Source organism: Bos taurus, chromosome 22 (genome assembly GCF_002263795.3).
Source record: "Bos taurus isolate L1 Dominette 01449 registration number 42190680 breed Hereford chromosome 22, ARS-UCD2.0, whole genome shotgun sequence".
Taxonomy (NCBI): Eukaryota; Metazoa; Chordata; class Mammalia; order Artiodactyla; family Bovidae; genus Bos; species Bos taurus.
This window is the reverse complement of record NC_037349.1, coordinates 24971844-24995822: the sequence shown is the minus strand read 5'-3', so window position 1 is coordinate 24995822 and position 23979 is coordinate 24971844. Positions and strand designations below refer to the sequence as shown.

Here is a 23979-nt window from a genome sequence, read left to right as displayed (position 1 = left end):
TTATTGTGATCCACACAGTCAAAGGCTTTGGCATAGTCAATAATACAGACTGAAATCTTTATTATAATGACTTGAACAATGTTCTCAAATGTTATTGTGCTTATAAATTACTGAAAATCATGTTAATATGCAAAGTTTGATTCAGTAGGTCTGGGATGAGACTACATTTTGAGGCATAAACACCTAAGATTATCTTAAGGGCATCTAATGATGGCTCAACAGATATTTCTTGAATGTCATATTCAACATGCACAATTATTTACTGCAAGTGAGGCAAAGCAATGATTTTTGAAAGAAAATGAGCACTCAGTTGCAATGTTCAATTCACTCTTTGACACTTATTAGCTGCTTAGATTTGTACAGATTTTAACTTTTCCTAGTCTTAGTATGCCTTCTTATTATCCCAAGCTTGAGAAATGTCTATTGATTTTCTAAGATATCTAAAGAAATAATCTGTTTCAATGATGACAATTTCAGTTCAATTTAACAAACTACTGAACATACACAATGAGTTAAAAGAATGGTATACTCAGGTAATAATAAACCACAGTTTATATGAATTTTCCTTTTCTGCAAGTTAAGTGAAACATTATACAACATACAAGCATTGACAGTACTAGTTGGGAAGTTGTTGGCCTTTAGCTATCAGCAGGTATATATTTTTAACATTTAAAATTATTTTGGCAAAAATTTAATGTTTCTATGTTGCTTTAAATTCTTAGTTTTTCCTAAATTCTAGAGGTAAATGATGCACCCACATGTATCTCACATCGATTTCTTCTAATTGAATCAGATAAGGAATTGTTTGGGGCCAGACCCTTGCTACATACTGGAATATCTTTGTTACTGTTCATTAACAGTATGATTCAACTGTTAACATAAATTGGGATCAAGAAATCTAGACATTTCAGAAATTAAATATCAAATGTTTGCTAATGGGGAATACTCCAAGATAATGACTTAAAAACTTCTGATTATGTGTCATGGAACATTCTAAACCCAGAAGTGGATCCTTTCACTCACTTGGCAATAGAATATGGGACTATCACTAAATATAAACTAACATCAGAAGCTGGTTTGGTACAAATTGTACTTGGCTAATATTCTCTGTGTTTCAAATTGGGTAATTAATTATATTAGCTACATTTCCTGTAATAAACATATTAGAAACAATGATATGTTTGCAATGAAACAAATATGGTTTTGCTATTTTTAATAGATGTGATATGCATGCCACATTCCTTTCTTTCCTTTAAAACCACTGTCATTACAAATGAATTTTCACTATTTATTTTTATGCAATACTGACTACCTAGCTAGTGCTTTTACAGTTTTGTTTTGTTTTTTACAAACTTTCAACTTTTTATTTTGTATTTGGGCATAGCCAATTAACAATGTTGTGGTAATTTCGGGTGACACAAACTCCCCTCCCATTCAGGCTGACATATAACAATGGGTAGAGTTTCATGTATTATACAATATGTCCTTCCTTGTTGGTTATCATAATATGTCCTTCCTTGTTGGTTATCCATTTTGAATATAGCAGTCTGTATTTTTAAAAGATCATAAATTTAAATTTATAACACAAAATTGGGTACATGTTCTTTTGTTTCATTTTGTCTCCTTATTAAAATACTTGGTGATGATTTTGCCAAGAAACCAATCTTAGGGTTTCCCTTGATTACAACAATGTTCTGATGTTTGCTTTTGACTATTTCTGAGTTTCAGAGAAAATTTCATAGGAACCATTTTATGAAAGGCTGAAAGTTCTTAAATAGCTATCCCTCCATTGTATACTATATGATTACATGTATTTTAGGAATATTTAATTCAGTCTGACTTTTTGAAGTCTTCATTCATTTTACTCCTTTCTCCTTTTGATGGACTAGGCCACATAACAAGATGGGCCTGAGGCCTTTAGCTATGGGACCATGTGGATAGTTCCTTTAGCTCACTAGCACAGGCAAATATCGTCATGGTTGAGAACCTATTGTTTGGTAGCTGAAAGTCCTAAGTAAAAGCCGGTTTATAAAGCCACAGAGTTAACAGTGTGAAAATCAGCTTGCATGTCTCTAATACCAACTTCAATTTTCAGCAGAGAGTTGACTTTTCAAAATGCACAGTGAATAGTTGCATTTGTTTTTAATCAAGCAAATGGGCATTGCAGCATCAAGCACTCATTTGATTTTTAATGTGCATTGGTATCACCAATGATAATTCAAGTGACAGCATAAATAATTGTCAATACTGTGTCAGAATAAAAGCAACTGTCATTTTTTCTAATATGCAGATTCAGAGATTACTCACAATTAAAAGCAGAATAATAGGAAAGGGATATATTCATATTATCAAATACAGCCATGGTTTTAGAAATGCTTTAAAATGAAAGTAAGAGGTTAAAGCTTACCAGTTTTACAGAACCTTACTTATATTAATTATAAATTTTCTTTTTAGAGTGTTTCTCTTGGAGGACGGCAGCCTCAAAATATATAATGTTACCAGGTCGGATGCTGGATTATATACTTGCATAGCTACAAATCAGTTTGGTGTTGCAAAGAACACTGGCAGCCTCATCATAAAAGGTATTTTACTATCTTTGTTTGTGCTCGATGAACACTGGAGATACATTTGCATACCTGACCTCTATCACTGTCAACCCTGCATCATATTGCATATGTGAAATATTTGGTTTCACAGCTTATTTGAGTAGTACCCTTATATTTATTAATAGCATGCTCACTTTGCCAGTGGAACAGAATGGTAGATGTGAATAGCTTGACAGTTCAAAAGCTGTCCAGTGGGTAATAAGACAAAACTAAAACCTCCACTTAAAATATGCGGATTTCCACAAATGCCTCCATGAGAGGAATTTGTGAATATTTTGATGATGTTAGTGAGGTTTCTTTCAGAAACTCTCAATTTGTATAAAAATTTTACCTGGATGTAAGGCTGCCAAGCACATAGTCGATTCATTTGTTTCTATAACTCTGGGTACTTAACTATAACTAGCAAAATGCAGACTTTCTTGCATTCGCCTTAATAAGCAGTTTTTTACAAAGATAAAAAAATAAAATATTGGTGACATGTGAATCATTATTAGATTCCCATCACAGTAAACGGATATGTTCACCCAATTTCAGATGGTAAAAGTGCACAATCTATTCTTGAAACTTTTAAACTAGTATCAGTCCAAATGTATCTCCATATATCACCAGGGGACACAATTAGGATTAGACGCTTCTATTCTCCATCTCTGCTACTTTATTGAATCTCAGCTCATAAAACTAGTATGTTTAGGGGAAGCCAGGTCACTTTATCATTTCATTGCCTCCTGGATGATCAAAATGACTGTCTTGATAGAGAAGTCTGAGCAGCTTATTAAGCCCAAATGATTAAATTCAGCAATTGGTGTTTTATCATTATTTCTATTAGAAATAAATAAGTTCAACAAAAAGTAGTTAGCTATTACCCACCAATTATCCTTTAAAATGTCTAAAGGAAAATAAACACCCACTTTTATCCCTAGAAGATATTTCTGTCAACTTTATCTCAAGCCTATTATATTATGCCAACAATTGTCTGAAACACTCAGGGGAAATGTAAATGATAGAACTTGTGTAAAAATCCAACCAGTGTGGCATATTTTGAAAAACTTCACTTCTTTAATACTGTATTGTCATCAGGTTTTTAAGACTGATATGGACTTAATGTTTCAAGGAATGTGCTATAATTATATTTAATGATAGGGAATTTCCCCAGCAGCTTTTTGGTAATACTCATGTACTAAAAAGTGTGAATGCTTTATGTTTGAAGAAATAACATGTCCATCAAGGGAAGAAAAAGAGATTACCTTATTTCCAATTTAGATGCTATGAGTGGTATTCATTCACTACATTACAATAGAAGATTAATATATGCTGGAAAGACATGCAGTTAATTTTTCTAGGTATGGAGAAATCCAGTAGGAATTAAAACGTGAAATATTAAAGACAGAACACATCAGTAGTGAAAATGTAGTTTCTCAAAAGTTTTGGTGGACTACTGGTGATGGGTAAGCGGGACCAACAGTTTGCTGCTTAAATACAATGATGAGATCCTTTCACCCTAAAGACTAACGAAAAAAAAAAATTATAAATAGATTAAGCAACACAGATAGTTTTTCTTCCTCAATATTTTCTTTTGCCTTTGGCACCACAATATTGTACATTACTAATCAATGGAAGAAAAATCAAGTGAGAAGATTCACATAAATATGAGAAACTCAGAAACATCCGCTTAGTTCTAAAGATAGCATGTGGATACTTCAGAAGTGAAACATAGCCATGGAGGTTCCTGATTCTTAGGACAGAAACAAGTTGATAGGTATTTGGGGATTTTCCATAAAACATACCATAATCCCCAGATACTCTAATCTCTGTGAGTAAGAAAATAATTAAATAAGATTTCTCAGTTAAAAAGCTGACATAGTTTTGCTTATTTCTAATGTCCTTTGCTGGAGATATTAAGACAAAATGATCTCAACCTGCATTCCTGCTCATCTTCATCTTTTCCACTTTTCCTTCTTCTGTAGCATATTTCATCTTCCTACAAATGATATGATTCACTTATTCACATGTATTTTCTCCTTATCTTTCCCTTCTTCTAGAAAAGAAATGAAGAAGGCAAGGTTATCACAGCCCTGGGAACAGCCCTGGGAACTGTATGTGTTCACTAAATATTTATTGATTGAGTGACAGGATCTCACCTTATCCCCCTTGGTTCTCAGAGATAATTTCTATCCTGACTTCTCTGCTCTAAAATCTGAAAGTTTTCAATTTTTCAGGATTTATACTTGTTAGACTACTTCACAGTAGAGCACTTCAAAGGCAAATAATAAACTTCTAAATGCTTTCACTTTTCCAATTTTAGTGTTTGTAGTTACATGATTTAAACGCACAGAGAACTCCACACTCTGCAAAGGGGGACAAATAGGAAGCTACATGAAAATCTAAAATACTTCATGGACAGAACTCACTGTTCTTGTATGTTCAGTACAATTCCAGATGATTTACATATGCAAAAGGCTTATATCAATATGCATGAATATCATTATTTTCAGTCATTTATATCCCATGGTGGGAAAGAATATGTGTTTGTTATTTTTAGCCTTCATGAAATATCCACATCCCATTTCAAGGGGATTTAGGGATTTTTTGCTTCTTTGCCATTGATAGTAGCCATTAATGTAATAAAAATAAACACATATACATAACACATTTACAAAAACTACATAAACACAAGATATAAAAGCATATTTAGCAACTTTGCTTTATTGCTGATCTGTAATGCATACACTGTGGGATTCTTATACAAAATAGTTTTAAGATAAGTCTATCATTGGCATTTCCTCTTAATGAGGCTGCTATCTCTAATTCCCTTTCATGTAGGAATGTTGAAGGTATTACTGCCAAAAATTATTATTTTACAACCTATAGAGTTGAAGATGTAATCTGAGAAGGAAACGTAATAGTATGCATTGATTCAGTCATTTTCTTGACTATTAAGAGCAGCCATCTGGCTGTTTGTGATGACGATTTAATATTTCTCTCTGTGCTTGCATATGTGTGTGTGTGTGTGTGTGTGCGCGTGCCTGTATATGTGTATGTGTTTGTATTTTCCTGTCTATAGTGTTCATTTATTGTCATTACAGCATCAAATATAATTTTGTCTCTCAAATCAAGATCAGCTTACAGTGACCTTTCTGGTAATATGGTGGTAAAGAGCAAATGAGAAATTTCAGTAAAACTGATAAAACAATCATCTTTCTTTGAATTTACTTATCAGCCTCAGTCATGCAAGAAATGTTGTTGCTAGATAACATGTAAAAAGATAATAGTTACAAGAGTAAGATATTTTTCAGCTTAGTTTTTAGCTGATATGGCTTATCTGTGTTAAGAGGATTCTGAAGTTATCTGCACTGTATGTTGGAAATTTCTATTTCACTAATGCAGCAGGATAAAGCAATTTGCCATTCAAACATTGGAAGTGCAATTAGCACCAGCCTTGCCAGAGCCTCAGAAGATGCCCAGGGTAATTTGAGGACATGTTCCATGGGCACAAACAGGAAATTGAAAGGAAAGAAACTTTAAATGTCTTTGTTTTGAGGACTAGTAAAATTACAATGTGTACATACACTAAGAGGTATATGAAAGTCACATAAAAGGGAAAATTATTTTATCTGACATTTGGAAAATTATTAAAAAGCACAGAAACAGCAGGCTCTAGGAATGATCTTGTTTGCAGGCAACATTTGTTTTTGTTTCCCCACTGGAGAAGTTTTGGATGTTCAATTATAGGCCTCATTGCTTCAGCATTATTTTCAACTGAAATGTCGGAACTTGGAAAAGCATATCTAATGTGCAAATTAAGTTTATTGCTGCTCATTTAGTTGTTTATTCTTTGTGATAGAAGTCTTTATTATACCAGCATGGAGAGTGGCCTATCCATTTTCTCCAGCAGAAGAGGGTGTTCACTAATGTGATTTTACATTTACTAAGAGAAATACTAAGATAGGCAGATAATTGGAGGCTTTGTGGCTTTCCATGGTAGTTTAAAAGATTTGAGGTGTTTAACTCAGCTGTATCTAGAAGCCCAGCTTTCCTGAGTAAACCAAAAATACAATTTCACAGAGGTGACAAGACACAATGGAATATATCCACTATTTTGTAGTGGTTGAATTCTCCCGAGTACTGCTAATGTCTTTCCCCAAATGTTTAACTCTACATCCCAATTTTATGCAAAGAATGAATTAAAAGATTTAATATAAAGAAGACTTTGACTTAAAAATTTTTAGTGGAAGTATTATTAAGGTGAAAAAATATATAGTGAATTTTTACTCTGTCTGGATATGAAATTTTCATTCCCCCTCCAACGCTGAAAATAATGCTGAGTGAGTTCTTGAGACCTTAATTTCTTCAAGAATAAAGGAGAAAAAAACCAAAAAGCATTCATGTAAGGAAACCCAATAATGTCAATAATATTTCGGCCTTCATAACAATTTAGTTCATAGTCTTTTAAAAATCAAGCACATATCACTCCAGGTATGTTAAGCAGCTTTTTTTCTTTTAAATATATATTATACATTACAGGATGGACATCGTATATTAATTATAATTAATGAATTATAAGTTTGCATATTTTTGATTATTCAAGAAAATTGTCACCAAACCTACTATTTGTTAAAATTTTGCATTGTTTTATTTACTCTTAGTAAAAATAGGGGATGTATAGCTTGTGGTTTGTGCCAATTAAAGAGGTCAAATAGATGAGCATATATCACTTCTTAAAGTGGTGAAAAGCAGAGACTTTGAAATTAGATTTATTAGTTCAATTAAAAACTAGCATGAGATCCTAAAGAGTGTGTTTTTGCTGTTATTAATGTTGTATTATTTATTATCATCATTAATATTTTTTATTAAGTACATACTCTGCTCCAGGCATTGTCACAGGTCCTTGATGTATGTCATCTCACTGAACCCTCAGAACAACCCTTTGAAGCAAGTGATCATTAGAGATTGAGGTATAGAGGGCTAGAATTACTTGACAAGGTCCTTGTGTTATTGATATTAAGTGGCAGAACTCTTTTTATCCTTCTTTTTTACATTCCAGTAAAGTTATGTAATAATAATTACATGAGATAATTTCACATGGCATTGTTTAAAGTTTAGAAAAAGATATAGTAATTTGCAGATATTAGTACTTCCCTCTAAATACTTCATTTTAATTAATTAAATATAGTTCAATATTTGATAACTTTACATATGTAAAGAAAGTCTTAAGTGTACATTTTCTGAATTTTGGCAAATGCATACACCCCTGCAACCCCAAAGTCTACCAAAATACATTATCAGCCTGCCTGGTGGCTCAGACAGTAGAGAATCTGCCTGCAATACTGGAAACCTGGATTCAATCTCTGGGTTGGGAAGATTCCCTGGAGAAAGGAATGGCAACCCACCTCAGCATTTTGCCTGCAGAATTCCATGGACAGAGGAGCCTGGCAGGCTACAGCCCATGGGGTCGCAAAGAGTAGAACACAGCTGAATTACTAACACTTTCACTTTCACATATTGTTCCCTCATGCCCCTCCCTGGCCCCACCCTATTCCTAGAAGCAACAACTGTCATGATTTTTTTCTGCCATATACGCCATATAAATGCAATCATACAGTACATACTCACTCTTTGGTATCTGACTTCCCTCACTTGACTTAAACCACAGCCATTTACCTTCTCTTTATTAAAAATGAGCAAAACTAAGCAAAACTTTACCAACAGTGGGTCTAGTCTGTGCAGTAAAAAAAAAAAAAAAAAAAAATCTTGAATTTTAAATAACTTTGCCTCCATTTTCCCTCTCAAATTTATTCACACTGTGCCCAAAGTATTTGGTTAACAATCGGAAGTTCAGTCTTTTTTTTTCAGTGATTCCGTTCTGAGGCTAAAGTAGTGAATAGACTTCTTTGTTCCTCAGATATTCTATTTCTGAACTAGTGCAGTGGTCATTCAAGCTCTAGTGCCTTTTTTTTTAAGGAAAAATGTGTGGCATTACAACATTAAAAAAAAAAAAAAAAAAAACACCCAGATGCAAGCTTTTCAGTCTTTGGATCCTGAATACTCAAAGAGTTATTAGCAAATTCATTCAAGTCAAGAAAAGGAATAGGGTAGGAAAGGGGGTAAGGGAGTGCAGAGGGGAAAAATAATCAACGGAATTAATTGACTCTAATTTTCCTCTTCTGGATTTTATTTTCTTACTTCATCTTCCCTAAATCTAACATAGGGCTTCCCAGGTGGCACTAGTGGTAAAGAACATGCCTGCCAGTACAAGAGACAGAGATTCAACCCCTGGGTGGGGAAGGTGCCCTGGAGGAGGGCATGGCAACCCCCTTCAGTATTCTTGCCTGGAGAATCCCATGGACAGAGGAGCCTGGTGGGCTATGGTCTATAACGTCACAGAGTTGGACACAACTGAAGCGACTCAGCATGCACGCATGCAAACCTAACATAAACATTCAGAAGGCAACATTTTCTATTAGGTCCTATAGCCAGGCAAAATTAAAATTTTCTAATTTCATCTCTTATAAATCTACAGAACACTTCAACCTGGTTTTTTACTACAACCCAGAATAAAGTTACAGTTGGAGGACTGAGTGAACATTATCTATTTATAGGAAATATAAATATGATCCCATAAATAGTCATTGCCTATTATGTATTAACCTCTTTGAAAGTGAGTTGTTGGTATATTTAATTCATTAAGCAGAATCTACGGTGCATGCTCTTTTCAAACACATGTAAGGCCCTGTTTTGATTACTTGTTAATACAGAAGATCTGTGTTTACATTTTATATTACTTGCTAGGGAATTTTTCAGTGTTACTTTGCATGATACCTAGACCTGTTTTTTTCATTTAGACAACTTAAATTTAAGACAATTACTTTCTCCAGACGGTTCTTCATTTGTTTCTTTTACTCAGGGGTTCAGGGTAGTCTTTTAATATTTGCTCCAAATCATTTAAATATTGAAGTGGAAGATAAATGGGTAATGGTAACTGCAGGGAAACTATAATATATTGACCATGGTTACTTTGTGCATTGGAATTAAATTATACTCTGCCTGTGGTAGAATACAATATAAATATGAAATGCTGCAAATAGATTTTAATCTGCAAAACACATGTCTGAGCAGATCATTTTGCATTGGCTAAGAGGATATAAAGCAACCAAGCCTACTGCAAGTATTGGTACAAAGAGGAAAAGTATATTAAATAAAGATTAAATACTCCTCCATTTCTGTCTTGCTAGAGGTAGGGAATTAGACTCCATCACACCAATTTCCTTGTTTGTTAGTTTTCTCTGTAGGGTTTATTTCAGAGTATTAGCTTTCATTTCCCTGTGTTTGCTTTCCCTAAAGTTAGTAATTTTCTTGTTTGTTTGCTTAGTTTTCTACGGACCTGACAACAATTCATTCCTCAATCCTATCTCTACTCTCTTACTTTGATATTGATCTGCCTTTCTGTCTGTCGGGGAGCCTGGTTGCCTAAGCACCATGCCTTTCTCTTGACACACTTCCTCGTTTGAATAGACTGCATCTTCCAATGGATTTTTGAGAAAGAAATCAATAAAAGTGTATTTTTTTTAGATCTTTCATTTTTGAAAAGGTCTTTACACTAAGCTTACATTTGATTGATGTTTTAATTGGAAACAGAATCCTGGATTGGAAATCATGATTTTTCATAATTTGGAAATCTTGCTCTGCTGTAAAAGCTGAAACCATTTTGATTTCTGACCTGTTGTTTGTGACATCTTTTCTCACTCTCTCTGTCTAGAGGTCCTTTTTTCCCAAGTGTCCCACAATTACATGATGATTGGTGTAAATCTATTTTCAGCCTTTTTTACAGGGCATTTGGTGCACTTTGTCATCCTGGAAGCTCATAGCTCTTTGGGCCTGGGATATTTTTCTGAGTAATAATTTACTCCATTTCTTTTTCTGAAATGCCCATTTATAATAGATTTCCTAGACTGGCATTCAAGTTTATGAGTATATGTATGCATGTGTGTATGTATCTACTCATCTATGTGTAGAATTTATTGTATTTTAATATATATATTTAGATAGGCGTGCTGCAATTCATGGGGCTTCAAAGAGTCAGACATGACTGAGTGACTGAACTGAGAAACTGAGTCTATCTACATGTTTATATGTTTTATATATACATGTTATACATAATGTTTCTATATCCTCACATCCATTTTATAGCTGTTTTTGCTCTACCTTCTAGGATATTTTCTTAACTTTACCTTCCAGATTTTCTTTTGTATTTTTGCTTTTTAAAAAAAATTTTTTTCTAAGTGTCTTTTTATTTTCTGCCTATTCTTTTAAGTAATATCTTGGTCTTTTCTTCCTTTCCTCTGGAAGTATTGCTTGTAGTTTTTTCTCTTTTCTTTGTTTTTTCTGAAAGGTCTCTCTTTTCTCAAACACTTTGTTTGCTCTTTGTTTTACGTCCTATCCTTTATTAAGAGGTGTTTGAAGATACATCGTGGAACTGTTGTCTGTTCATATTTAGATCACTAAAAATCCTACAGAAAGCTCTAATCAAGAGTGGGAATTTTGAATGATTTAACTTCATATTTAGATGATCTGGACAGGGAGGCCTGGCGTGCTGTGATTCATGGGGTCGCAAAGAGTCAGACACGACTGAGCGACTGAACTGAACTGGACTGAACTGAAGAAAAATATTGGAGTATCTTCTCTTTAGGCTTATCAGACTCCTAGGACAACCGTCCCTCACGTCCCTCCCAGGTTTCCTGTCTGGAGAGCAAAGGCCAAGCAGACAGCACTCTCGGAGCTGAATAGGGTTACAATACACAAATCTCAGCTCTCACTGTGTACATATTTCCTTAATTCCCTTATTTTCAGTAGGATTTTCCTCACCCTCAACTGGGCTTGGTGATAGGCAGTTCAAAGACCCTCTGTTTTATATTTTCTCAGCAAAGTAATTTGCTGGTCTTCTTCTTAGATGAGAAACTACTCTAGAGACCAAATAACATCCTATTCATAAATTCCCAAATGAATGAATACATAAAGACATGCTAAATAAGTTTTCCCCTCTGTCTTCCCACTGCCAGCCTGTGACTGACCTTTATAGTAAGTCAATTAGAAATCATTCAACTTCATTACAGTTTCTCAAATTTTGTCTCCACCCTTGATCTCTGTTTTGGTGGATTTGTATCTTAGAAGATAAATTTCTTTGGCATCATTTATTAGATGTTTATGAAGAACTTGAAATAAATACTATATAATCAATTATCATTACCAGTATAACATCATATTTTTACTGTGATTCTATTTTTCTCATCTAACATTTAGAAAAAGTCAAGTTTTAGCTATGTTTTGCTCAAACAAAATTTATCAAGTAAACTGGAAAGCACAATTTGGGAGATATGGGTCATGAACTCACCTCTTCCACTTATACAATAGATTAATTCCCCACTTGTACAATAAATTAATTCCTTCTCACGTTCAGGGATATTCTCTCTCTCTCTTTCTCCCTTTCTCTCTCATTCAACCTCTCTTTCAAACCTCCCTCCGTCTCTCTCCCTCTTTTTCTCCTTCCCCACCCCTTTCTTGTCCCTCTCCTTCACTTTGTCTTTTTCATCTCTATTATCCCCTCTGAGGTATCATTCACACCACCATACTCACATAATTTTAAAAATAGTCATTTTCTGACCATGATTCCCCCTATGGCTATTGCCATATTGGACTTTTCCCCTTTATACCAAAGCTCTTTTAAAAATTTGTCTGTATGAGCTTGCGTTTTTCAATCCTTCTTGTCCATTCTGTTTTGAATCCATGCAACCAGGCATCAGAATTTCTCTTAACAGGGTGACTAGTAGCCTCCACACTGTTTAGTCCAGTGGTCAGTTCTCAGTCTTCATCTTTCTTATTCTATCAGACTACTGATCATATTCTTCTTCATATATATCTCACTTCGTTGCCAAGACACAGTATTTGTCAGATTTTCCTTTAATCTCTTGAGTCACTCTTTTCCAATTTCCTCTTATCAATTTTCTTAATTTGGAATATACTACCATTCACTTGGTAACTCATCTAGTCTCATCATCTAAAATAACATCGATAAGCTAATTCCCAAAATGATAAACCAATGTAAGCATTTTTCTTAATTCCAAAATCCAACGAGCAATTTATCATATTCGCTTATCAGTTTGCTACATCCTAACACTGACCTCCTAATTCTCACTCCCCAAACTTGCTTCTCCTACCACTTTATGAATGACAACTTATAATGACAGTTGCTCAAGCCAAATTCTTGTAGTCATTCTAACTCATTTTCCAAAAATGGCCTCAACAATCAAGATATGCAAAGAATCTAACCACTTTCCACCACTTCAATTATCAAATATTAAACCATTAAACCATTATTGTCACTTTCCCAAAGTATGTCTCTTGATGACAACCAAGTTCATTTTACCTGCTGGGGATATAGGACAATGTGAAGAGACACTTCTGATAGTCACAACTGAAGGATCTACTAACATCTAGTACATAGAGGCCAAAGATGCTGCTAGATATTCTGTAATGCACAGAACAGTCTCCCCACTTCCCTCTGAATCGACTGACCTGTACATGCAACAAAAAATTATCTGGCCCAAAATGATAACAATATTAAAGTTAAGGGATGCACCATAGTCTCAAAAACATGAGTCTCAATTCCATCTTTGTCTTCCTTCTAGAAGCTTGAATATTCATATTAAATTGTAGATGACATTTTTGCTTCTTTTACGGAGATCCTAGGACTTCCTTGGTGGCTCAGATGGTAAAGTGTCTGCCTACAATGTGGGAGACCCGGATTCGATCCCTGGGTCAGGAAGATCCTCTGGAGAAAGAAATGTCAACCCACTACAGTACCCTTGCTTGGAAAATCTCATGGATGGAGGAGTGTGGTAGTTTACAGTACACGGGGTCACAAAGAGTCAGACAGGACTGAGTAATTTCACACTTCTAAAGGCTCCTCAGTTCAGTGTTGTTTTATTTGCTCAGTCCCATTCTGATGTATACCTGGAAGAATTTATGGGTTCTGTACTAATTTAATGGTTTTGAATTAAATGTTGAATAAACAATTAGTATAGTTTTAAACTCATTAAGAGTTTCTACATCTGTTCTAAGGAGCACTCATTTCTTTCTCCAAATGACATGAATCATCACACTGCTCAAGCTGTTAAATGTCCTAAATATTCCTAAGACTACATATAATCTATTATAAAACATTAATAACATGGATAAACTTCTGTCCTGACTAGTTAAAGTAGCTTTGTCACACCAATTTCAATTACAAATATTGTAAAAAATATTTTTTTAAATAAAAATTTCAACAAGAAATTTTGGTAGTCTCACAGTGCCAGAAAGACAAAAAGCTGAGCTCAGAATCAACCAAACAGAATGAGGTCAGCTAAGCAATTCAGTCTTACCCCTAAGGGACCATGCCCTAGTAATAACAACAGAATAAAATTGTCCAAGACTTAAAGTCACTGACTGCAGACTCAGATTGATCAATTCCTGACTAGATTCTGCTCTTTTTCCGAATGCCTGCTTAAAAAGTAAGTCTTCTTGGGAAAATTGTAACAAAATGAAAATATTTACATTTTGAGCCACAGTGCCTGATATTTCATAAATGTTATTATCAATAGCTGGAGCCAGGACCAAAGGACCCAAACCCAGAGAAATATCAGAAAATAACAAGACATTACAACTGATAGAAAGGTAGAAGTTGTTACACAAGGATTTTAAAATAATTGTGATTATCTGTCATTTTAGTTATTAAATCTTGTCCAACGCTTTGTGACCCCATGTACTCTAGCCCACCAGGCTCCTCTGTCCATGAGATATCCCGGCAAGAACGCTGGAGTGGGTTGCCATTTCCTTCTCAAAGGGGCTCTTCCACACCCAGGGATCAAACCTGTGTCTCCTGTATTGGCAGACAGATTCTTTATGGCTGAACCACCAGGGAAGCCCCAATTGTGATTAGTATGTTTTTCAAAAAGAGAACCAGATGGAGAATTTCAGAAGAGAAATGGTATGTATTCAAAATTAATTGGAAGCTCTAGAAGTGAAAAGTACAAAGGCTAAAATTAAGAACAAAATAGATCGATTTAATAGCCGAATAGATATTTCAAAGATTAGTAAAGAGGAGGATATATGAATAGAAAATATCCAGAATGGAAAAATAAAGCAATAGGAAAGACAAAAAAGAACATAAGAAACATATTGCTTATGGTAAATAGCTCTAACACGTGAAATCTTGGTTCTAAAAGGAGCAGAGAGGGGAGAAATAAAATGAGAGATGGAGAATTTGAAGAAATATTTGCCAGAGATTAAAAAAAAAACTTTAAATGACAGCAGTCATCTATTCAGGAAATCATATGAGCCTCACTAGGATAAACACAAAAGAAAAGTTAAATAAGCACATAGTAGTGAAACCAAAGGCGAGGAAAAATCATTCCAATTAAAAAAAAAAAAACTAGCAAAGACATTGACAGTTATCATAACAAGAAAATTAAAGGACTCAATAAGATAGTAGAAAGACCTTTCTAACCGTCTTTCAGATGATACAGTAAAATTCTATTCCAAGTACAGATATTCTCTTTAATGAAGACAAACAGAGATGCTTTCACACAAACAAAATCTCAGAAAATTCATCACTAAAATCTTCAGAAAAGAACATAAATGGAAGAAGAAATTAAAAGCAATTGAAAGAGTTAATATATTCATATGAGACTAACTGAGATTCTGAGCAATTAGAAAGAGGATCCAAATTTAAAGTTTTAATTTCTAGTCTTCACAAGTTAACTAATAAAAGAAAATACCAGAGAATTTCATCACCTGTTTTAAGTGCTATTTATATGCTAGTTTTCTTTATATTGGTATCTTAGCAACATTTTCAATAATGTCATAGACAAGTAAAGGCAGAATCACATGTTTACAGAGGGAGAAAGATTTGGTGATTTTCTTAAGATATGTCAGTGTTTTGAGAGAAGTTGATAATTTCAGAACCTCCTGAGCCATTATTATTCTGAACAATGACACTGAAAGACTATTACTCAGAGACGGAGATTTTCACTGAGTTAAAACTACAAAGGAAACAAATAAATACTGACCTAAAGTAATATTTCCTAGATGCTCAAAAGACCAATACATGATGGATTGCCATCCCTGGCTTGTAAAAATATACCTGAGGATCATGATATGTAATAGTGTGTTTTGCCATTCATATAGGAACAAGCCACACTTATATTTAAAGAAATCATGCTAAACAATTCTGAGATACTTTGATGATAGTTTTCATGTCTCCTGAGGTGCTCTTAACTAAAGATGTGTTCTGGAAATATCACTGTCTATTTTGACAATGTGAATTTGAGTAAAGTTCATCAAAAGCATTATGGATTTTATGAAGTCTTTTTTTACACCTCTTAAGGGTAGGATTGTTATATCAAGCTATTTTCATATGATACAAATCTCATTGAAATAGATTGAAAAGAGTAAATATTAAAATTCTGTTATTTTATGAACTCTTCATTAACTCATGCCATTCATATTTAAAATAACCTTCAAAAAATGGTCAGTCATCACTCAAAGCTGAATGGAAAAGTTGCCTCCCAAGTCTGTATGTAAATATTCATTATCCCCATCATTTTCTTTCTGTCTTTCTTTTATTGTTACTGAAAATTAGAAACATGCAAAACAGTAAAGAAGGTAGTATAAGGAACACTGTGCACAAATCAATCAGGGTTGGTCATTATCAACTCATATCCAACTTTGTTTCACCTATACCCTCACCTATTTTCCCCAAATCCACCCAAATATCTCAAGGCAAATCATAAATACTGTAATTCCATTTATGAATATTGCAGAATGTATTTTAAATGATAAGAGGATCTTTTTAGCATAACAATAAACCAATTTTCTCATCTTAAATATTAACAATTACTCCAAAATTTTTCAGAGTTAAATTTTACATGATTTTCTCATAAATATATATTTATATATGCATAATGAATGCTAAATACACATACATATACATGTATACATGTATACATATACATGTATATGTGTGTGTATTTCAACTCTCTTTAACCATGAAAGTCATATTTCCAAACTTTATTTCTTAGAATTCTTTATATTTCAAGATATATTAAGAGGTGTTGCATGAATTAAAAATGTTCCATATCTAGTAAGTGCAGGAAATCTAGAATTAAATAAATTTTTAAAAGATTCTTTAATGCAGGAATATTCAGAGCTTTTAATATGCTAAAATGTGCTACGGAACTCTAAAAGCAAACAAAGTACACAGAATTAATTATAGTTGAATAGCCTGAGAAGTTCATCTTGGTTTATTTTTGAAGCATCACTAATCAGTAACATTTTACTGGATATGACTTTTTTCTCCTGAAACCAAAGCATTGGTGACTTTATGACAATATAGTTTACATAGCTTGGACTTTCCTAAAATAGAAAATTCAAGTTCAATTTTCAAAACCTAAGGCAATATTTCTCAAAGCATGGACCTGGACTGACCACATCAAAATCAACTGAAGAAGCAACCTGTTAAAAATCCATTTCTAGATCCTTCCTGCAACCCTGCTGAATCAGTAATTCTTGTGGAAGCAGAGAAATTCACATTTTGAACACAGTCTCCAGGAAATTCATGCTAAATTTTTAAACTACTAGAGCAGAATTTCTATAAATACTTAAGGAATAGGCAGGAAAAATATAATTATGTGAAATGAAAAGGAATTACTATCCTCCTATTTTGTTTCAGAAAAAGAGCCTTAAAGAATTTCAAAGTTTTACAAATGATAGAGTCTAGCACAGTTGACATCCTTCTTTTTTAATTCATTATAATTCATGCCCTAATTATCTTACTTTTCCACAAATACCAAGAAGTATTTCAGTGTTAATAATGAGCTTCAGCTTACTGCACCTACTCTACCAGAATGTACGCGTTCCCAGGAAAAGAGTACACTAGAAGTGTGTATGTAAATCCCTCCACTCCTCCAGAGTGATTTGAATAGCTTTTTTTCTTTTTTTTCCTCCAATGTTAGTTTCTTAAGAAGTTAAAGTGTATGCAAAGGAGGAGTCTGAACTTGTTAATGAACTAAAACTACTCCTTGTTCTTTCCCTAAAATAGCATAAAAATTGTTTATGTTTCTTCTGCTCGAGAACCATTCTTCCATTCTCTGCAAGTGTGACTTTGTCTCTGCAGGATATTCACTTCTAGTTCAGAGATAGAACTGTGACGGTTGCAGAAGGGAGCTCTTTAGATAGCAATTAGCAGTCTTGTGGGTGTTGGAGAGCCACCTACACAGGATTAGGGCGGGTCCGCATGTGGTGTGAGGACAGAATACAGTAGTTATAAGCGTTCTTGTCCATGCTCCCCCTCACCCCCACAGGAGGGTACTCACAGGGAAACTGCTCAGATAATCATGCATTCCCTGTTTTGGATAACAAGTCTGCCTACATAGAAGCTTCTTCTTTTAAATATAATCCACTTTTTTTTTCACCGTACAGAAACTGATATGTCTCTATGCCATTTATTCCTTCTGCTTTGTACTTCCAAGGCTTCTCATTTTATCAGCAATTTTTTAACAGGGCATCCAGGGCTGGTTTCAGCCTTGTGCAGCCCAGTCACACAGGATCCCATGCTGAGTTTTGCCTCATGTTTGGTCTAATGCTCTATTGTCACTATCTTGAAATCCTTGATCACTTTGTTTCTGAACTTGCACTTTGTAAGTGAAAAATCTACAGGGACAGTGGAGCATGCACTTGAGCAGAGGAGATATGCTGGGTAGAAGCACAAACAAGTTTTTACGGCTCAGCAGCAGCTACTTGTGCACAAACGGGTTCAGGTCTGTGCACCATGCAGTCAATATTTTTGCACAACAGGTGGTATCGTGTACACCCATGTGCCTCATGGGAGTGAGTGCTGAGAGCTGAGGCCCAGAGGAGGGTGGCACATCAGGACCTGGGGCCAAATTGATAAAGGTGATGATGGCAGCAGCTGTGGAAAAATCAGAGGATGACAGCAAGGGCTTCAGGGGAGCAAGAGAATGAGAAAGAGTCAATGTCAAGATCCACGGTGAGAGGTCAGCTACCCTATCTGTCCTCAGAGGATGTCAAATGTCATCTGTACAAATATTAACTCTTCATTCCGAGCACCAGGACAGGCTCCGTCAGGGTCAAGCCAGTAAATTTTGTCAGTAAAGTATTATGAAGCAAAAGCCTAAATATGGACATTGCAATAACGCATATCATAGTGACATGAAGTTTTCAAAGTTTAGCATACATGATTTTGAAAATGTGTGCAACACTAGAAAGCTAATATCCAGAGGCTTAGAAATAGACATTCAAATTTAAATATTAATTTACCCAATGGGAAAAATACTACTTTTATACTAAGTTTCAGGTAAACCAAATATTAATGAGTGTTTCTTCATAATTGAAGATATAGCAGTAGAATGCCTAAACATTTTGGATTATACACAAACCACTAAGCCACTTTCAGTTTCTTGTGAAACCTTCACAAGTTACAGGTTGTGTCCAAAGAATATAAGTTTCACTGTTTAGATTAACATCTAAAATTAAATCCAGACTTAAGCAGAATGGCTTTGTATGAAGAGTTAAGTCTTTTTAGAGAAAAATTGTTCCTTGAGAATCATTATCTTTAGACATTCTAAGATTCAACATTTCAAAATAATTCATTGGAAGTTTATTCCAATTTAGTCACACCTATAAAATACTCTCAAGCGTTCTATAACAAGTGCATCAACAGAAACATGATTGCAAATTTTAAAAGAAAAATTTCAGAAAGCATTTGTTGTTTTATATTTGCCATGAACAACTGATGTCAATCACTTAAAATAAAATTACTAAAAATGTAAATTCTGATGACCTAATAAATAGATTTACAGAAAAGTGAGAAAACCCTCATGATCAATCGGGACTTAACTTTATTAATAAAGTATTATTATTTAATGAATTATATAAAATTGAACTAAAAATATATTTTTTGCAATTTGTATGCTTATGTTGTTACTCATGTATCACTATTACTCTGTTACATTTTATAGGTAATACATATATTAGTTTTAAATCAAAGTTCTCCATATTTAGCAAACTGCTTTTTCCCTATTTAAAAAAAAATCCACATATTATGTAGCTGTCCGTAAGAACATCTAAAGCATACATTTTGAGTCTATCATAATTTTCAATTTCACTCCTTGTTCACTCTCCAACACTGCTTTCTAGCAAAATGGCTGCCTTGTATTCACATGCTATATTTGTTCTTTGCACAGATTTTTTGTAAATGCTCCTGCCTGCATGGTGAATAAAGTTACTTCTTCCGGCCAATTATGTTTACTTAGCTAACTCCTATTTGCCTTCTTTGTGTGTGTGCTCAGTCATGTCCAATCCTTTGTTATCCCAAGAATACTGCAGTGCGTTGTCATTTCCTACTTCAGATCTTCCTCACACTAAGATTGACTCTTGAGCCTCCTGCATTGGCAAGCAGATTCTTTCCCACTCCACTACCTGGAAATCCATTTGCCTTTTACTGTCAACTAAAACAACTCTTTCTTAAAAAATCATCCTTCAGCATTCACTATTTTAATAGAATTATTTATTTCTCATATATGGCACTTATCACAGTTACAGGGCTTTCCTGGTGGTTCAGATAGTGAAGAATCTGTCTGCAATGCAGGAGACCCCAGTTCAATCCCTGGGTTAGGAAAGTCCCCTTGAAAAGGGAATGGTTACCCACACCAGTATTCTTGCCTGGAAAATCCCATGGAGAGAGGAGCCTGGTAGGCTACAGTCCATAGGGTCACAAGGAGTTGGACTCAACTCTTAGTAACTAACATTCTCACTTTTCATCATAGTTATACCTACGTATTTCTAAGTATGAGTTGTTTAATATCAGTTGTTTAATATCAGCTTGTTGCTTTAGATATAAACCTCTAAGGCACACATTGCATCATATTTATTTTGTGCTTTAATTCCTTCTCTTTTCATTGTTGTTGTTGTTCAGTCACTCAGTCGTGCCCAGCTCTTTGCAACCCCATGGACTGCAGCACACCAGCTTCCCTGTCCTTCACCATCTCCTGGAGGTTGCTTAAACTCATGTCCATTGAGTTGGTGATGCCATACAACCGTCTTATCTTCTGTCGTCCCCTTCTCCTGCCTTTGATCTTTCCCAGCATCAGGGTCTTTTCTAATAAGTCATGTCTTCACATCAGTTGGCCAAAGTATTGGAGCTTCAGCTTCAGCATCAGTCCTTCCAATGAATATTCAGGGCTGATTTTCTTTAGGATTGACTGGTTTGATCTTCTTGCAGACCAAGGGACTCTCAAGAGTCTTCTCCAAAATCACAAAAAGCAGCAATTCTTCACTGCTCAGCCTTCTTTATGGTCCAACTCTCACATACACACATGACTATTGGAAAAGAGTATTTGACTCTATGGATCATTGTTGGCAAAGTAATTTCTCTGCTTTTTATTATGCTATCTAGGTTTGTCATAACTTTTCTTCCAAGGAGCAAGTGTCTTTAATTTCATGGCTCTAGTCACCATCCACAGTGATTTTGGTGCCCAAGAAAATAGTTTGTCACTGTTTCCATTGTTTCCCCATCTATTTGACATGAAGTGATGAGAACAGATGCCATGATCTTAGTTTTTTAATGTTTCATTTTATTTCCTTTACTTAGCAGACAGCTGGAATTTGGTGGTTGCTCAATAAATATTACTTAATAAGTGAATTAATTAGTGAAAATATGTGAACATTGTAATAAATTATTTCTTATTCATGGAGTTTTAGTCATCATTAATATACTTCTGGTGAGCTATGTATATAGGGAATGATTTGTCTAATTTTGTCACTTTGTAGTGCCATAATTAGAAGGAGAGGCTTTCATTTTTAATGCTTGAAAATTATTTTTAATTGCATGATCTAAAACTTTAAATCAGAGCAGTTTTATTCTACCAGCACATTGAATTATCCACCTCATCCTCCTATGAATGTAAATAAGATGTTAGTGAAATATTTTTTTAAAGATACTATAAGAAGGAAAATATTCCCTAGTTTTAAAAAGTATTATTGAAACTGTGATATTGTTTATCTTTTCTTTGGGGGAGACCCATGAAGAAGGCTTGGGATTAAGAATGGATTTAGCCCTATAAATCATTCTAGAAATGTTTCCCCAGAAATAGAGTAAAAAGTGCATGCATCTAACATAATAAGGGAAAGAGTATCTTTAATATATAAAAATAAGAAGATGCATTGAAACATGTAAAATATCATGTATGAAATGAGATGCCAGTCCAGGTTCAATGCACGATACTGGATGCTTGGGGCTAGTGCACTGGGACGACCCAGAGGGATGGTATGGGGAGGGAGGAGGGAGGACGGTTCAGGATGGGGAGCACATGTATACCTGTGATGGATTCATTTTGATATTTGGCAAAACTAATACAATTATGTAAAGTTTAAAAATAAAATAAAATTTTAAAAAAAGAAAAAAAAATATTGTAAAGTAATTATCTTCCAATTAAAATAAACAATTAAAAAAAAAAAAGAAGATGCATCTGATGTAGACTGGGTTAGATTTTCCTCCGTCATATTCAGAAATATAATATGTGTTTTTATTTTTCCATGATGCTTTTATTTATGTGTACCTTAAAGCCTATGATTATTTCTTCCTATTTTTTTATTGTTAAGAAAACAGTCACCACTTTTAAAATATTAGAACAATACTTAAACATTCTATTGATAAAATACAGTGGCAAACTCATCGTATGAACATACACATTCCACTTCAGTGCTACTTTGATTTCTTGAGCAATACAGAGAAGCCAGAATGAAAGGAGAGATTTCAGCCTACCTCCTACAAGGTTAAATTTTATCTTATGAGTGATCTTTAGAGAAAGAGATTTTCCAGGGTCCCAATTTCATTTTGCTTTAAAACTGTTTTGAAACTTCATGTACAATATTTTCAAAATATAATTTGCCAAAATTCCTAATTCTTAAATATTAATCCCTTAGAATATAGTTTACTTTGGTAAGCTAGTGCATATCTACATGTAAATGTGTGTCCAAGTTCTTTTTTTTTTTCTTTATGGTTATTTAGTTGCCATTTTGGTAAATTCTTAGTGCTCTAAAAGCAAAACTATGTAGTTTGGTATAAAATGTGTAAAAAATGATATCACTATGAGTCTATTTTAACCACAGAAATATAGGATTCCTGAGTCCAACTGGAAATTTGTTTGTGTCCTTTCAAATTGTCCTTTGAAACTGGTCAATGACATCATAGAACTTGTAGAGCAAGGATTGATATTGTGACACATATTTTTAGAAGCAAATTTTTTTTATGATAGATGTGTAACTCTAAAATTAAAAAATCTGGATGAAAAATAAAAAAGTCACCTCTGTCCTATTCATGTTGTACTTTAAAATAGAAATTTTTTTTATCACAACTATGTCAGAAATAGAATAAATATGTAGTATTCACATTGGCAAATATAAACTTATGATTATAAATTTTAATATAATATGAACTATTGTAATTATGATCTTAGGAACACAATTGTTTCTAGTATATGAAATTAACCGAATAATTAGAGTTTTAACCATTTTGTGGGTTTTGCCTGGAATTTCAGAACAAAATAATAATAAAAATGGTGTGGTACACTCTCTATGTAGTGAATGTTGTCTTTTGAGGTCCCTGGTTTCTACTTATTTTAATATTAAGTATAAATGAGAATGTGTCTTGAATTTTCTTACAAGTAATAGGTTATATTTAATAATGTAGAAATATTTGAAAAGTGGGAATATAATTTTTCTTATTGAGTATAGTAGAGCTTTCATGTTGGACTTATATAATTTCAAACAATAGCAAAACGATTCAAAATATGTATTTTATAGCCATATGCTAGCATTTTATAAGGTTTTAAAACAATAATTTTTTTCTCAACAGAGAGGACTGTTATTACCGTTCCGCCTTCCACAATGGACGTTACAGTTGGCGAGAGTATAGTCCTACCTTGCCAAGTGTCCCGTGACCCCTCCGTTGACGTTGTATTTGTATGGTCTTTCAATGGAGACGTCATAGACTTTAAAAAAGGAATGGCTCATTTTGAGAGGATCGGAGGAGTAAGTTGCTGAAATTTTTAAGTGCTTAATAAAGTGAATCAAGCCTTTTACATGAATCAACCTTGTTCTTAATTATTGTCCCCATATTTATTTGCATGGATAATCACTCACTGTCTGTTTACAAAGCTGCATCTGTTTTTATTTTGTTTTATATCTTTCATAGAAGTGCTTGTGTTCTAGATGCAATTATAATTAAGGGGGTAATGAAAGGGGTCAAGTATGAAAAACTATA

The 23979-nt window shown here is 34.0% G+C and overlaps 1 protein-coding gene across 1 annotated transcript in view; it reads left to right on the top strand.

Annotated features, from left to right (window-relative positions):
- CNTN6 (contactin 6) overlaps positions 1–23979 on the top strand; it is a 320429-nt gene that overhangs the window by 267972 nt on the left and 28478 nt on the right. The window contains exons 12-13 of the mRNA NM_001191459.2: positions 2455–2582; positions 23572–23747. Of these exons, the coding sequence (NP_001178388.1) occupies positions 2455–2582; positions 23572–23747 (304 nt within the window). The remainder of the gene's footprint in view (positions 1–2454; positions 2583–23571; positions 23748–23979) is intronic.